General features: G+C 36.6%; 1 protein-coding gene across 2 annotated transcripts in view; it reads left to right on the top strand.

Annotated features, from left to right (window-relative positions):
• The window catches only part of flt4 (fms related receptor tyrosine kinase 4), a 50731-nt gene that overhangs the window by 31842 nt on the left and 3901 nt on the right, over window positions 1-14988 (top strand). The window contains exons 11-23 of one of the 2 annotated variants that reach the window (XM_058798874.1): window positions 1370-1496; window positions 2580-2688; window positions 4922-5263; window positions 6348-6494; window positions 10516-10647; window positions 11280-11386; window positions 11690-11825; window positions 12543-12647; window positions 12755-12868; window positions 13216-13304; window positions 13751-13868; window positions 14451-14551; window positions 14846-14968. In XM_058798874.1, coding sequence (XP_058654857.1) covers window positions 1370-1496; window positions 2580-2688; window positions 4922-5263; window positions 6348-6494; window positions 10516-10647; window positions 11280-11386; window positions 11690-11825; window positions 12543-12647; window positions 12755-12868; window positions 13216-13304; window positions 13751-13868; window positions 14451-14551; window positions 14846-14968 — 1750 coding nt within the window. The remainder of the gene's footprint in view (window positions 1-1369; window positions 1497-2579; window positions 2689-4921; window positions 5264-6347; window positions 6495-10515; window positions 10648-11279; window positions 11387-11689; window positions 11826-12542; window positions 12648-12754; window positions 12869-13215; window positions 13305-13750; window positions 13869-14450; window positions 14552-14845; window positions 14969-14988) is intronic. The other variant, XM_058798875.1, reaches the window with a different exon arrangement.

Raw genomic sequence — 14988 nt, 5'->3', positions numbered from 1 at the left:
TTTTAATACAGGTTGGCTTTGCTACATGACTCGTGCTGACTTTGCGTGAGGGGAAAGTTATCGTGCTTGGTGCTAAAGGGTAGGTTCAGGAATTTACGTTTAAATAACCATTCTAAATCTTTGAGAATAGCTAAGTCCACACCACAACTATAACCTTATTGACACAGAGGAATGATATCGCTGGAAGCGCTTACAGAATGATTTTCAAACACTGACAGCCAGTCTCTACTCATTTAAGAGCTTGAACATTTAGGGCAGATAAAACTGCTGTGTGCACTTATAATGAACAGAAATGTATCATCTGTTAGTGTGAACATAATAATATAGTTATCTTTTATCACTAATATAGTTAGCAATGTACGTATCTTTAATGAAAAATATGGTTACACTTTATTTGAAGGTCCAGTTCTCGTTATTAACAAACCATTAACTATGACTTTTGCCTCAATAAACTCCTAATTTGCTGATTATTAATAGTTCGTAAGGTAGTAATTAAGTTTAGGTGTTGGGTATGATTAGGGATGTCATGCAGAATATGTGCTTTATAAGTACTAACAAAAACAGCCAATACAGTATGTTAATAATAGGCATGCTAATAAGTAACTAGTTCATAGTAAGAAATGGTCCCTAAACTAAAGTGTAACCAAAAATACAATCCCATAATGCATTGCTACAAGCTGAATGAATAAAATCAATGAAGATTGTGAAGAGGTCAGGAGATATTATAAATATGCTGTTTTTTAAGATTGCAAGCACTGCGAGTATCCCTTGCAGAGAAGACTTTTTTTTTTTTTTTTTAAATATTGTAAATAGGCCATACATTTATTTTATTAAATTTCAATATATATACCTTGAATACATATTTTGGATTAAGTTCAGTGCAGTGCATTCTGGAATTGCAGGGAAGGTTGGGATGATTTTAAGGGCCCTGGTCAGATTGGGGCCCCCTGTAATGTGATTTTATTCAATGCCATTTTCAACCAAGCCTAATGTCAGGATGTCTGCATGATGCCTTAAAATGATTTCTAGGTAGACAGCTTACTAGGTTTTGCAACAGACCCATTGTGTTAATTCTTTTAAATGAATCAAAGGCTAACGCTCATGTGTGGCCTTCGTTTGTCGTTCCTTGCTTAGCTCTCATCACACACAGGAAGGCAGATGCATCTAAAAGCTCTTCCTGGTGTGGGAACTGTCAATGTGCGCATCCTGCATCTGATGTTCCCGCTCTCCCTCCCTCTTTCTCTTTCCCACACACACGTTAGGGAGTAATATTATTAGAGTTTATAAATGCAATGAGACTGATGTTTTGTCCACAGACATTTTGTCCATATCTGTCCTATGGTATTCATAGTTGTGTTCATTTTCACAGGGGTCGAAGGGGTCAACGAGACAAGATACCCATCTGTCAAAACTGGATAGGTTTGGATCCTGAACACGCTGTCAATCCTATCGAGAATATTGAAACTTTGACTGAGATGGTGGACGGGAAAGAAAAGGTTCACTTCCTGTTTGAATTATTCTTATTTCCTGAAAATTTCCCATAAATGTCTGAACCAAATTTATGTGCCCGCAACCTGAACCCTGAGTGTTCTATGTGACACCAGATATCCGAAACCTGACATCTAGGGTGAGGGAGGTGGTGGGGCGAATGCGTTACAATTTCCACTTTCGAAATATTTAAACCCATCTTCCAGTTCTTGCTTCCTGGATGGAGAGGGAATAAACACACATTAACACAGCACTCTCTTCCTGTTTTCTGTCACACCTGTGAGGTCATTTCCTGTGTGTGACCCTGGGTATAGGAGTGGCAGGGAAAAGAGAGACTAATACACAGAGGCGGACAGTAATGCTGTAAAAGTGCTTTTCAAGTGTCAGTGCTTTATCAGAGTGTTTTTCTTTAGAAAACTTTACTTCACAACATTCCAAAGCATAATATTGTACTTTTTACTGTACTACGTTTCATATTAAATATCATTTAATACTTAATTACATTAGAAATCTATTACTTTCTTACCTTTACTCAAGTAAAAGTAATTCAAAGATTTACTTGAGTTCAAGAAAGAACTACATTTTTAATGTTCTTAAGTATTAACAACTTTTATTTATGAAATGTAGTGCAGTAAAAAGTAAGACATTATGCTTTGGAATGTAGTGAAGTAAAAGCTTTCCAAAGAAAAACACTGATAAACTACAGACTTTTTAAATTTACTTGAATAAAGTAAAAATGCTTCACTACTGTCCGCCTCTGCTAATACAGTATACAGCTTAAAGGGATAGTTCATCAAAAAGTAAAAATCATCATTTATTTACTCTTACTGTATTTCATTCTGAACATCTTTCTTCTATTGAGCACAAAAAGGGATTGAATCTCACTGACTTGGTTTTCAAAACATCTTCTTTCGTGTTCTACGGAAGGTTTTCTATCTACACAGGTTTGAAACAACAACACAAGTAAATAATGAAGAGATTTCATTTTTGGGTGAACTATCCCTTTAACAATGATTTTTATATATATTTTTTGGCCTGTGATCCAAATGAAAACAATTCAGTCTTTGAAATTGCTTCTGTTGTTTCCACAGACTGTCAGTCGTTTGGTTATTCAGAGCGCCAATGTGTCGGCTATGTACAAGTGCTCAGCAGAGAACAAAGTGGGAAGAGATGAACGATTGATCTATTTCTACGTGACCAGTGAGTTTCAGCAACACTTTTGTGCCAAACAAAACTGTATGGATTTTCAATAACATCACAATAGCTCATGCTTAAATCACCATGAAATCAAAATTGACAGTTCTTGCAGAGTTTATTTTAAATGATGTGCATATCCTTATTTTTCTGCCCTGCTCCATTTTTTTTTTCTTGTTCAAGAATCCATTTCACTTGGATATACTTCACAATAGGGAAAAAAGATGATCACTTCTATTTCATAAAGAATTTAACCCTGAGTATTAACCATACACGGTCAAATGTTGGTATAATTTACAGTACAAAAAAAGCAGCTGTGGTTGCCAGAACTTTACCGTAAAAAAATATAGAAGCACAGTTTTACGTTTTATAGATTGATAAATATCAGTAAACAGTAAAAAACATATTTCATGACCTGAAATAACGGTAATATACCAAATTACTAAAATCTGTTTAAAATCTGTTACCCTTGTAATATACTAACAACCACCTTTAAAACATAGGTGTTTTAAGGTGCATCCATGAGCTGAGGTAAATGCTAATACAGTCATGTTCTGAATTTTTGACACCCTTTGTAAATATTTACATTTTACATTTACATTTAGTCATTTAGCTGACGCTTTTATCCAAAGTGACTTCCAAAGTAGAAGCAATCAGACCAAGTGCTGTGACCAGTCTCAGTTAGTGTAGCACAGTGCACATTGCAAGGTGTTTTTTTAATTAATTAATTATTTTTTTAATAAATTAGACAGAATAGAATAGAATAGTATAATAGAAATATAAGCCTGTGAAAATACATCTGGGTTGTTAATCCTGTTGATCTTTTATTCAAAACATTCACAAAAACCCAACCTTTTATTGAAGTAAAACAATTGAAGAAGGGGGAAAATCACATAAATAAATGCTTTCTCTAATACAAATTGGTCACAATTAATGGCACCCCAAGATAATAGCTCTGAGTCTCTCCTATAATACCTGCTGAGTTATAGGAAAACACCTGACAAGAGACCAGAGACCATTCATCCTTACAGAATCTCCTCTTAAGTTTTCTATTGGATTTAGGTCAGGAGACTGGAAAAGCCATGGCAGAACTTTAATTTTGCGCTCAGTGACCCATTTTTTTGTTGATTTTGATGTTTTGGATCATTGCCCTGATGGAAGATCCATCCATGGCCCACTATAAGATTTCTAACAGCGGCGGTCAGGTTTTGATTTTTTTTCTTTTGACTCAACAATCTTCTGTAATTCTGTAGCTGCGATCCTTGGAGAGACTTTGGCCACTCATACTATCCTCCTTGCCTTGCTGACAATACAGACAGTTCTCTCACAGATTTGTAACATTTCCTGATGATTGGTGGTAGAGGAAGGCACCTTCTGAATATAGTCTGGTCTGGGTTCAAAGTCCAGCTCAGGGGTAAAGTCTATGCAGGAAGAGGCAACTGAAAGGGCTTGCAAATCTCTTACTCCCTTAAGCAATGTTAAGGCCAGTAGCAGAACCATTTTTAGAGTCCGGACCAACACGTGGTAGCCATTCAGGTCTGGAAGAAAGTACTTTATACCTAGAAGTACAGCACTCATCTCCAGGCAATTTACTGTAACATGCATTTTGGTAAATGCATTATTTAAGGATAAATTCAAGGAAAAACAAAAGTTGAGAGAAAAACGTTTTTGAAGAGAGGAAAAAAAAGTTTTTTGGAGAGAAAAAGAAATTCAGGAAGAGAGAAAGAGAGAAAAATCTCAGAACTTAGGCTCGGGAATGATCTAAGACATTATTTTCCCTCCAACTTTTGCCACACACACACATATATATATATATATATATATATATATATACACACATGCACACACACACACACACACACACACATCAATTTTACACTTTTACGCATTAGTTTTATATGAAATACAATAATACAATGTGGTAATCGAGATCTCGCAGCAAAACTGACAGCTTTTCTTGCACATGAAATCACACACATGCCATCAAACAAATGAGAACGCTAAACAATAATCACAGTACATAGCACCAAAGCTGTTGTGCATCCACTTAACAGGTTTTTAGCGAAGCATTTTTTTTTTTTTTTTTTACAGTTATTTACCATTAAAATAATTAAACAATTATTACAAATGGTCATTTTTACAGTGTACAGAAAGAGACATGAATACGCTAAGTTGTGTGTTTTATCCAGGAGATGCTTGCCATTATTTTTCTTATTATTCACATTCGTTTCCTATTCAGCTATCCCAGAGGGATTTGGGATAGAGATGGAGCCCTTTGAGGATCCGCTCGAGCAGGACCTGGTACGGCTGAAGTGTAATGCTGATAATTACACCTATGAGAACCTGCGGTGGTACCGTCTGGACCCGCAGGCTGTTCCTCCAGAGCTGGACTGCAAGAGTCTGCACCAATATACCGAGTCTCTGGGGGGGACGCTTTCATTCCAGACCACCAGCAACAACTGGGTACTGGAGCTCATCATTACCAACATCCAGCTGCAGGATGAGGGAAACTATGTGTGTGAAGTGCAGAACCGACGCAGTGGGGAGAAACATTGTCATCGCAAGTACATCCCAGTCAAAGGTGAAGGTCAATCATTGATCAGTTTTATTTTTTCTAAGTCCAGGGACGTTCCTCTTGTCAGCTTGCTGTTTGCTACTTACACACAAAGCTGACTTTTAAGGTAGCAACCTAAATTTGAAAGTGACTGGAATGCTCTAAGTAGTTACTCACATGTATTACAGTCTAGGCCAGGGGTGCCCACACTTTTTTGTGTGGGGATCTACTTTTCAAATGAGAAACTCACCGAGATCTACCAAGTGAAAAATAAATAAATAATAAAATACATATACAATAATTAGGCCTATAAAAAAGCTTGTTGGGATGTATCTTTATATTGCATTAATTATTTTTTAATTTAAAAAAATATATTAATAATAAAATAATGTTAAATTCCTAGTACCCCATAGAACTGTGCCTGCATTTACCTAAAGCAGTGGTTCTCAACCTTTTTAACTTCAAGACCCCCTCCTCTCCAAATCAATACGTAAAGCCCAAACTTTTCTATTCACTAAAACCTATGTATTTTCATGTAAGTTTTTTTTAAACAAAGCAAATTCAAGATAGATTTAAACATTCCATATTCTTTTCAACATTCCACGATCCTGTATGTCACTGTAATCATCTTTACCTTGATTACAATCGTCATCCATTAAAACTTAAGGCTACTAATGTGACACTGGCTTCTTCTATCCAGCCGAGAGCTGTAGTTTGCGTATCATATGCTCATACAGCGGTTATGAGCCGCCGTTCAGTCTGTATTTCACACAGCGCGATGAGGAAAGGTTTGCTCAGCATTGCCTTCGCGATCGACCTATTGGGCACCCCTGGTCTAGGCTATACTTGTGTAAATCACAGAGACTCTAATTCTTACACATGCTTCCAGTGGAGTTTGGCATTAGTGTTGCTAAGCTAATTAAAGAATATTCTACTAACTTTTGAAGCCGATACAAAACTTTTATTCAGGGGGGAACTGTTATTGCCCAATATCAAAAATGTCCAATGTGTGTATAATGTGTCTATATGTCACTGTCACTACAAATGCTTTATCAGTGAAGATCTAACCAAAACTAAAGGCATATTCCTTCTTTTCCTATGTCCGTTCCAGCACTGGAGGCACCTCGATACCGTAACAACCCCACCAATCAGACAGTGAATGTGAGCGAGTCGCTGCAGATGGAGTGCGATGTCGAGGGCACACCCTCTCCCCAGCTGTCCTGGTTTAAAGATAACCAACCCCTCCATCAGATATCAGGTTAGTCATCCATGGCTGTCCTTCAGCACACTTATCAGGGGTGTTATATGTGTCTTTAACTACTGTGTCCTAACATTTAAATTAATCATTTTAAACAGTATACTTACTGTGTACATGTTTTTACTTTGTCCTTATAGTAAAAAAAATACCTGCATGTACATCTGTAATTAAAATGTGTAATTGCATCTATAATTATACTGTTACCCTACCCCATAACCAATCATAAACCTAACCATACCATGACATCTGTCTCTAAGCTTAACTGTATCCCACCTCAACAGCAGCAAAAGTGTTTTGCAATACAACATGAACACAATAAACACATTGTACCAAACAATTTATTTATTTATTTGTATTTTTTTTGCATTAATTGAAATGATAAAAAAAATATATTTTTGCTGTAATTACACAGGGACCAGGGTGTTTGCTAAGGCAAGCTTATACTATACTATATTATACTATACATAGCAACGGTCATACTTAGCAATAAAATGAATTCCCTGAGACTTTAAAGTCATTTGTAAAGGCATTAATATCATAGAGACATTGATTTTGAATTCTTTTGAATTAGGCCATAAGCAGCCACCCAGTCACATCCATATTAACTGGTTTAATTCAAGCTTCAAAAATAGAATTTATCACTGAATCACACTAAATAAATACCACATTAGATATATACCAACAAAACTCATTTTATTAGTTAAATCAGGTAGAATCAGGTTTTTAAGGTAACGATTACTGGTTACCACATTTTACAGTGTAGAAAACATTTAGCATTCACCCATAAAACCCTAGTATATAACAACAGAACCCAAAACCACCTGGCAACCACACAGAAAATCCTAGCAACCACCTAGAACATTCTGGTAACTGCATAGCCATGTGCCAAAAAATAGTCCTTACTAAAATACTTCCTGTACTTAAGCAGCCACATAGCAATGTCCTTGAAATCACCTGGCATCACCCTTGCTACCAGCCCAAACATTACAGCTGCATAGCGATGCACTAAACATACAGAACACAATCACATATCAATGACCTGGCAATCACCCAGGACGTCACTGCGGCAGTGAGTTTAGAATTGGCAAAATCTCAGAGAAAATATAAAAATCCAGTTTCATTTGAACTCCTACTGAGGTTCAGTTGTAATAATGTGCAGATTGTGAGTTTGACAGGATATGTTAAGTAATAGGTATAGATTTAAGGTATTGCATTATATAGGTTTACCATTGTCTGCTTTAAATTTACACTATATACTTCAGTTTGATTTCCTCTCCATTTCTCTGCATGTTGTTCAGCCCCCTTCAAATTAACATAAATGTGCTATTCCAAAACAATTCCATTACAGATTACATTATACTCACCACAGCAATCCCCTCTAGTTTAGCACATTTGAATAGGAACACACTTATTCATGAGCACATACTAACGCACACAAAATTGAATTCTGGAGCTGGAAAAAGCACTCAAGTCATTGTAATGTACTGGAGATCTTTTGGATTGGAAGTTGAATGGACCTCTGGACTGCGGTATAATAGCATATCATGAAAAAAAAAAAAAAACACGCTCTGGGAATGTATGTGGGTTGCTTGTGGGCTGTAAGTGAATTCACATGCAGTGCATGTACAGTGCTGTTTGTTGATAGGTGTTATAGGGAGGATATTATATCGGGAACAAACTGAGTTCAAGAGCTATTAGCAGAAGGTCACTGTGTGACTGGAATATGAGTTAAACGTTTTTTGCTCAGCTAATTCAGTTCATAGCAAAGCCACGGTAGATAGATTTCTAGATAGATTTTATCGATCCAATACAGATCTAATTCAAATTTCAGCACTGTGCCTATAGCAAGTATCTGATTATTATGGGTTAGTGGGTTGCTTTTTCCTGCTACAAACTGCAGTAAGTGTGTCATAGAATGTAAAAGGGCAAGATTCAAAATTCCTATTTCCTATAAATCCTTGATTTAGGCCATACAAGAGACTCTGTACATTTCACTTCCATATTTCAGTTTTCAAACCCCTTTTGATTGGCATGAAACATAGCACACATCATCCCCAGACACCCATGACAAAAAGTTATCCAAAGTTTCCATTAGTTTCAATGATAAATAAATGTTTACAACCAGTGTGTTTGTAGAATTATGGTGACATAGTTTTATATACTTGAAATCTATAAAATGCTCATAGATCATTCAGTGTTATTATAACTTATATATCCCAATCTTTCTGTACATTTAAAATGAAGAAACACTTTTATTTGTCTCTTTTAAGATAATGTATACTATAACATTTCTTTAAAGACACAGTTATTTAGTACTGTCGTATGAACCGCATTCTCATGAGCACATTCTTATAAACTATAGCTTGCAGCATCTGCAGCCCTAGAACTGTTCAGTTTATTTGTTTTTTCTTATGTGTTGTTTTCAATAATATGACAATTTGTTCTGTAGTATTTTTTCATCAGAGTATTACTACATTATAATTTGTACAAATGTATGATTAAAATCTTTTTGCAGTCAACATCTGCTTGTTAACCTATATGACATTCTATGACATGCAATTGTGTAATTTAATACACCATATATCGCCTGATTTCATATCTTTTGACAGGAAAAATGAAAGGAGTCAAAGAATGATACTATTATGAAAGAATGTTATTTAGTGTAATGCAATGTGTTTACGTGGTTTAAGGTTCAAAAACACATTATTTTCCACATACCTTACATTGTTGTTGCTCCTCCCTGTCCCGCCTTTCTGAAACGTGTCAATTTTTACAAAGCTCATCGTTCTGAAAAGCGCAGTGTGCTCTGATTGGCCAGCTATCCAGTGCGTTGTGATGGGATTGTTACGCCCCTTACCATATTTGGAAACACATAGTGTCTACATGACATCGAGGCGGCGGCAACAATACTACAGCGAGAATAAAAGCGACGCCTTCTTTCTTTGCGTAAACATTTGGGCGGTGTTATGCAAAGCTTCCAACACAGTGACGTAGACATGTGGGGGCGTGTTTGAATGAGGTGTCTCTTTGGGTTTGAGACTTTAGTCTTTGCAACTTTATGGATCTTATATATGCACAAACAGATTGTAACACTCCAAAGGCAAAAAAAAATTTTTCACATCATATGACCTCTTTAATTTCAGAGGGTTATACTTCTCTTTCAGTCTAACAGTAAGAGGGAGTGATTTCCTTTGGAAGTCTGTCGACCCTTTTGACACCAGTGTGTGACTGCAATCTGTTTTGTCAAACTATCAGTGAAAATATAAGATGGACTTTGTGTTATAAAACACATAAGATAAATTTGACTCTACATGGGTGCTTGGACTCTGAGAATTGCTGCTTGTGGCTAAGATATCTTGGATCACAAATTTCATTTGATTTTGAGTCATTTGACAAAGAACAGAGGACAGAAAAGTTAGTTAGGTGGACTAAAATCCAAGCGCACTTTTTACATCCCAATTTTAAAAATAAAAGTTCTTTATTGGCATCTATTATTCCATGAAGAACCTCAAACATCCGTGGAACCTTCCATTATACAAAAGGCTTTAGATTTAAAATAGTTTTTTTTTTAAAGAATTATAAACTTTTGGTAACACTCTAGAATAGGAAACACATATTCATTATTAACTAAGAGTTTTCCCTGAACAAATTTCTTTATTAGATTAAGGGATCTAGAATATGGCCATGCAGAATAAGACATTAATATGTGCTTTATAAGTAGTAATAAACAGCCAATATGCTAGTAATATGCATGTTAACAAGCAACTAGTTGATAGTGAGAATTGGTCCTTAAAATAAAGTGTGAGCTAAGTTTTTTATGGCATCAGTGCAAAAAATATTTTCTGAAAGTATTGATGAATAAAGAATATCACAGGCTATATACCTTTAAGGATTCTTTTTCTTACAGTTCAGAAAATAGAAAAACATAAGACAAGAAAGCCGTAACAAAAGAGGATGCTTTGCCTTAAAGCCATGGCTGGCTGGCAGATTGTGTGTTTGACAGTTTTGTGGATGTGTTCAGGGATCCTCCTGCAGGACTCCAATCGGACTCTCAGCATTCAGCGAGTGCGAGAGGAAGACGCCGGTCTGTACACCTGCACGGCCTGCAACCTGAGGGGCTGCGTTCAGTCCTCCGCCACTGTGTCAGTCATCGGTGAGAGCCTCTTATTTGCGTTAGGTGGCGCCGTAGTATACTTCAGGGTTGTGCTTTGCCCTTCAATTTACCTTATTTATTGGAACATATAGAATAGGTTCAAGCTTATACATACACAGACGAGCACACACATACATACACACACCATACACATTAACACACACTTGTTTTTATATCATAGTGAGGGCTTCATCCACTGTTGTCTTTTCTTAAATATTCTCAAGCTAATTTTAATTACTACACCCTTACTCTACCCTAACTAAAACGTTTTTTTTTTTTTTTTATTAAACTTATTTAGTCCCTTAATGAAGATGTGTTTGCTGTGAGGACCCCAAACCCTTACCCTAACAGACATAGCTCCTTTCTAACCTTCATGCATCTTGTCTTTACCATTGTATACATAATGAAATGTGTTATATGACAGCTAATATGTAATAGTAGTATTTGTATATAAAATATAATAACTTGTTAAATATACAATTTTATAGCCTTGAGAAAAAACAAGCAACAAATTTAATACAAACTTCTACAAACTGAAACTACAACGTATTAAAATTAAATCAGTTTGATGTGAACTTTCATATTCGGTTATAATGATAAGCTTTAATACAATAACATGTTTTGTCTGCCAGGTTCTGATGACAAGACCAATGTAGAAATAGTGATTCTCATCGGGACGGGAGTCATCGCCATCTTTTTCTGGGTCCTTCTCCTTGTTATCTTCTGCAACGTCAAGCGAGTCAGTACAATGTGTTTTGTTTTACATAGTCATAACACTTCAATACATCTCTATTCATGAACATAGGGATTCAAGGAACATTATTTAAATCTGCACATGATGTCAGCAAGGCTTTTCAGTAATAATGTGCACTTACATCAACGATGCCTTGCCTTCAGTACAACATAAGAGCAAACCATATCAGCACTTCAGCGCTGAACAAGAATAGTGGAGTCAGCAATTCTACGAGACGGTGTGGAGCGCAGCCGCCTCGGCCTCGCTGCGGTATCATCCATCAGTAATTGTTATGATGTTGTCCTGCAGGTGAACCCAGCAGATATCAAGACAGGCTATCTGTCAATCATCATGGACCCGGGGGAAGTGCCGCTTGAGGAGCAGTGTGAATACCTGCCTTACGACTCCAGCCAGTGGGAGATATCCCGAGACAGACTGCGCCTCGGTACTTTCACAGATAGTGCATTTTAAAAACTCTGATACAGCCTTTAAATTGGTCCAAATGAAGAACATTCATGGCTTGGATCCCAGAAGTAAACGGTCTAGGAATTCTAATTCAGCATTAGGCTTGATCCGTACTCAGGAATCCTTGTATGATGTGATAAAGGGTGGTTTGTGAGTTGATTTTTTTTTTTTTTTTATATAGAACTGGGGCTGCTCTGGTATCCCAAATAAAACTGAAACAGTGATATATCTTATCAAATCAGGCTGTTGTTTAAGTAAAGAAGTATATAGTCTGTGTCACTGTGCTGATGATAACGTTTTCAAAGTGGCTCAGTTCACAGTAAATGCTGCTTCTCACAAAACTCCATCTCTGCAAGTGGATTCGGTAATGTAATGTGTGCTAGGTTCCCTTTTTTACGTTTACAGCTGCATAATTTTCTATATTTTTGTGGACAGAAGTTTACAGCATTTTACCAAAATAAAAGCTCAAGGATTTGAATGTTTGAAAGCGAAGAATTTAAGACATAAATATTTGTATTATAATTTGCAATGTCTGGTGAAGTGTGAACCTAAATGTGAACATGCTATTTCCATTAGCAGCAGAGTCTTTGTTCTTTGCGTTTCAGTCTCTCGGCATGAGCAATATGAGACATTGAGTGTACTGTTTTGGGACGCATTCTAATCTTGCATGCTATGTATTTATTCTTTGTTCATGCAGGGAAGGTGCTTGGGCATGGAGCTTTTGGGAAAGTGATCGAAGCTTCAATCTTTGGGCATGACAAGAAAACCTGTTCAAACACAGTGGCAGTGAAGATGTTGAAAGGTTCAATCTTATCAAAAAACTATAGTTGATACAAAAATGTCCATTCACTTTCATATATATGATATATACTGACTGTATATACTTAACGCCATGTATGTATATCACAGAGGGAGCCACAGCCAGTGAACACAAAGCTCTGATGTCAGAACTGAAGATCCTCATTCATATTGGAAACCATCTCAATGTGGTCAACCTTCTTGGAGCATGTACCAAACCCAACGGTATGAACGTACCATTATTATAAAATAGATACCTTTGTTCCTGGATGCTAATTGGTCAATACAGTGATTCAGTTTGATAAAATACTTTGTATAGAAATATGACATATTACTCTAAATATTACATCACTGCAGCATGTAAAGTTTATCTTCTGGCAGAATGATACTACTTACAAAAATGCACTTACTTTTTTGTGTTGACCTGGCCAATATGGCAGTATTTTAAGAAAAAAGCCATAACCTTTTAAACACTGTTTGATTGTGTCCTTGTAACTCAATATTGACATGAACCTGTTTGGCTGCAGCATCCTTCTTACTTACCATCTCTGTTTAACATCTCTGATTGTCAGGTCCTCTCATGGTTATAGTGGAGTATTGTAAATACGGAAATCTCTCCAACTTCCTGCGTGCCAAAAGAGAGTTCTTCTTACCGTACAGGGTAAGAGAAATATATAACATGATGATATACTGTACATATATCCACCCTATCACAACAGCACTACAAGCAATAATGGTTTCACTTTATTTTGATGGTCCCTTTAACACATTCTATTGACTATAAGTAATGTTGCACCTACATTTCTACTGACTCTCATTAGAGTGTTAGTAGTGTATTAGTTGACTGGTAGGGTTAGGGTTAGATTAAGCTGACACGTTCTTGCAAAGTTACTTATAGTCAGTAGAATATCTGTTGGGAGACCAACACAATAAGGAGTGAGTAGATATGAAGCAGACAGTCTACTAATACTCTTATGAGAGTTTGTTGACATGCAGTTGCGACATTACTTAGTGTCAACAGAATGTTCAAAAGGGACCATCAAAATAAAGTGTTACCGCAATAATAACTGATATGTGTTCTGGTGTAACTTTTGCTTGCGTTTGCAGGATCGTTCTCCTAAAACCCAGAGTCAAGTGCGACGAATGATAGAAGCGGGTCAGGTCAGCCAGCATGAACCTCAGCCGTCCACCACTTCCAACATCAACCCTCCAGTGCAGTCTCGTGGTAAGAGCACTCAGAAGTCAAAGAGCAGAATGTCTAAAGATATTATATTAAATATGTACAGATGTTTACCTAAAGCTGCCTTCACGTGCTATCAAAACAACTGTGAATACAACTTCAGGGGGCATGAACTTGATAATAAATTTTGGTTATGTTTTTTGAATTTGAAATATTCTGCAATAAACCTTTTGTTTCTAACAACAAAGCACTTGAGCAGTGAAAAAAGCTTTAAAACAAATGAGCCAACTGCTTCCCAAAAACGATTCTCTGTTTCGAAGCATTCGATATGCCACAAATTGGCGACACCTGCTGGTGCAATGAGAACTCAGCCAAAGCATGCATACAATATGCCTATTATAAACCAGCTGCAAATGTTTTTTTGAAAGTTTAGTTCATGAAATGTTATTAACAAATCATCAAATACTATTAAATATGAAGTGTCAGAAGCACTTAGCGATTACATAGCAACACCAAGCAATAACCCACAACAGCCTAGATAACAGCTTTTTTATTGAATTGTCTTCCTGACAATTATATAATGCATTTAAGCTTTTTCTGATATTTTCTTTTGTTTTCTTTCCCTAGTTGCAGTGGATGATCTTTGGAAGACTCCACTGACGATAGAGGATTTGATTTGCTACAGTTTTCAGGTTGCTCGAGGGATGGAGTTTCTGGCATCTCGTAAGGTACATTTCAAACATGTATTCAAGCTCGACCTCTCTGATGCATCAACAGTCACATTTGGCATGTTGTAGATTATTGCTAGGTGAACTTTAGATCTCTTCTAGAGCTGTGTATGCTCATCAAACAGAGGAAAGTTCTGCTGGATACAAATGGGAACAAATACCTAGATCATGTGAAATGATGTGAAATAAAATCTTGTAATAAAACATATTTGATAATGAGAAAGTAGCAAAAATGTTACATCTATTGTGAAATAAGGTATAGATATAGATTAATCTTGAATTTTGTTCTGACAGTGCATTCATCGTGACCTGGCGGCCCGCAACATCCTCCTGTCCGAGAACAACGTGGTGAAGATCTGTGACTTTGGTTTAGCACGGGACATCTACAAAGACCCTGACTACGTGCGCAAAGGCAACGTAAGAGAAACCCTTTAAAT

The sequence above is a fragment of the Onychostoma macrolepis genome, chromosome 14, assembly GCF_012432095.1.
Source record: "Onychostoma macrolepis isolate SWU-2019 chromosome 14, ASM1243209v1, whole genome shotgun sequence".
Lineage (NCBI taxonomy): Eukaryota > Metazoa > Chordata > Actinopteri > Cypriniformes > Cyprinidae > Onychostoma > Onychostoma macrolepis.
This window is presented reverse-complemented; position numbering and strand designations above follow the sequence as displayed.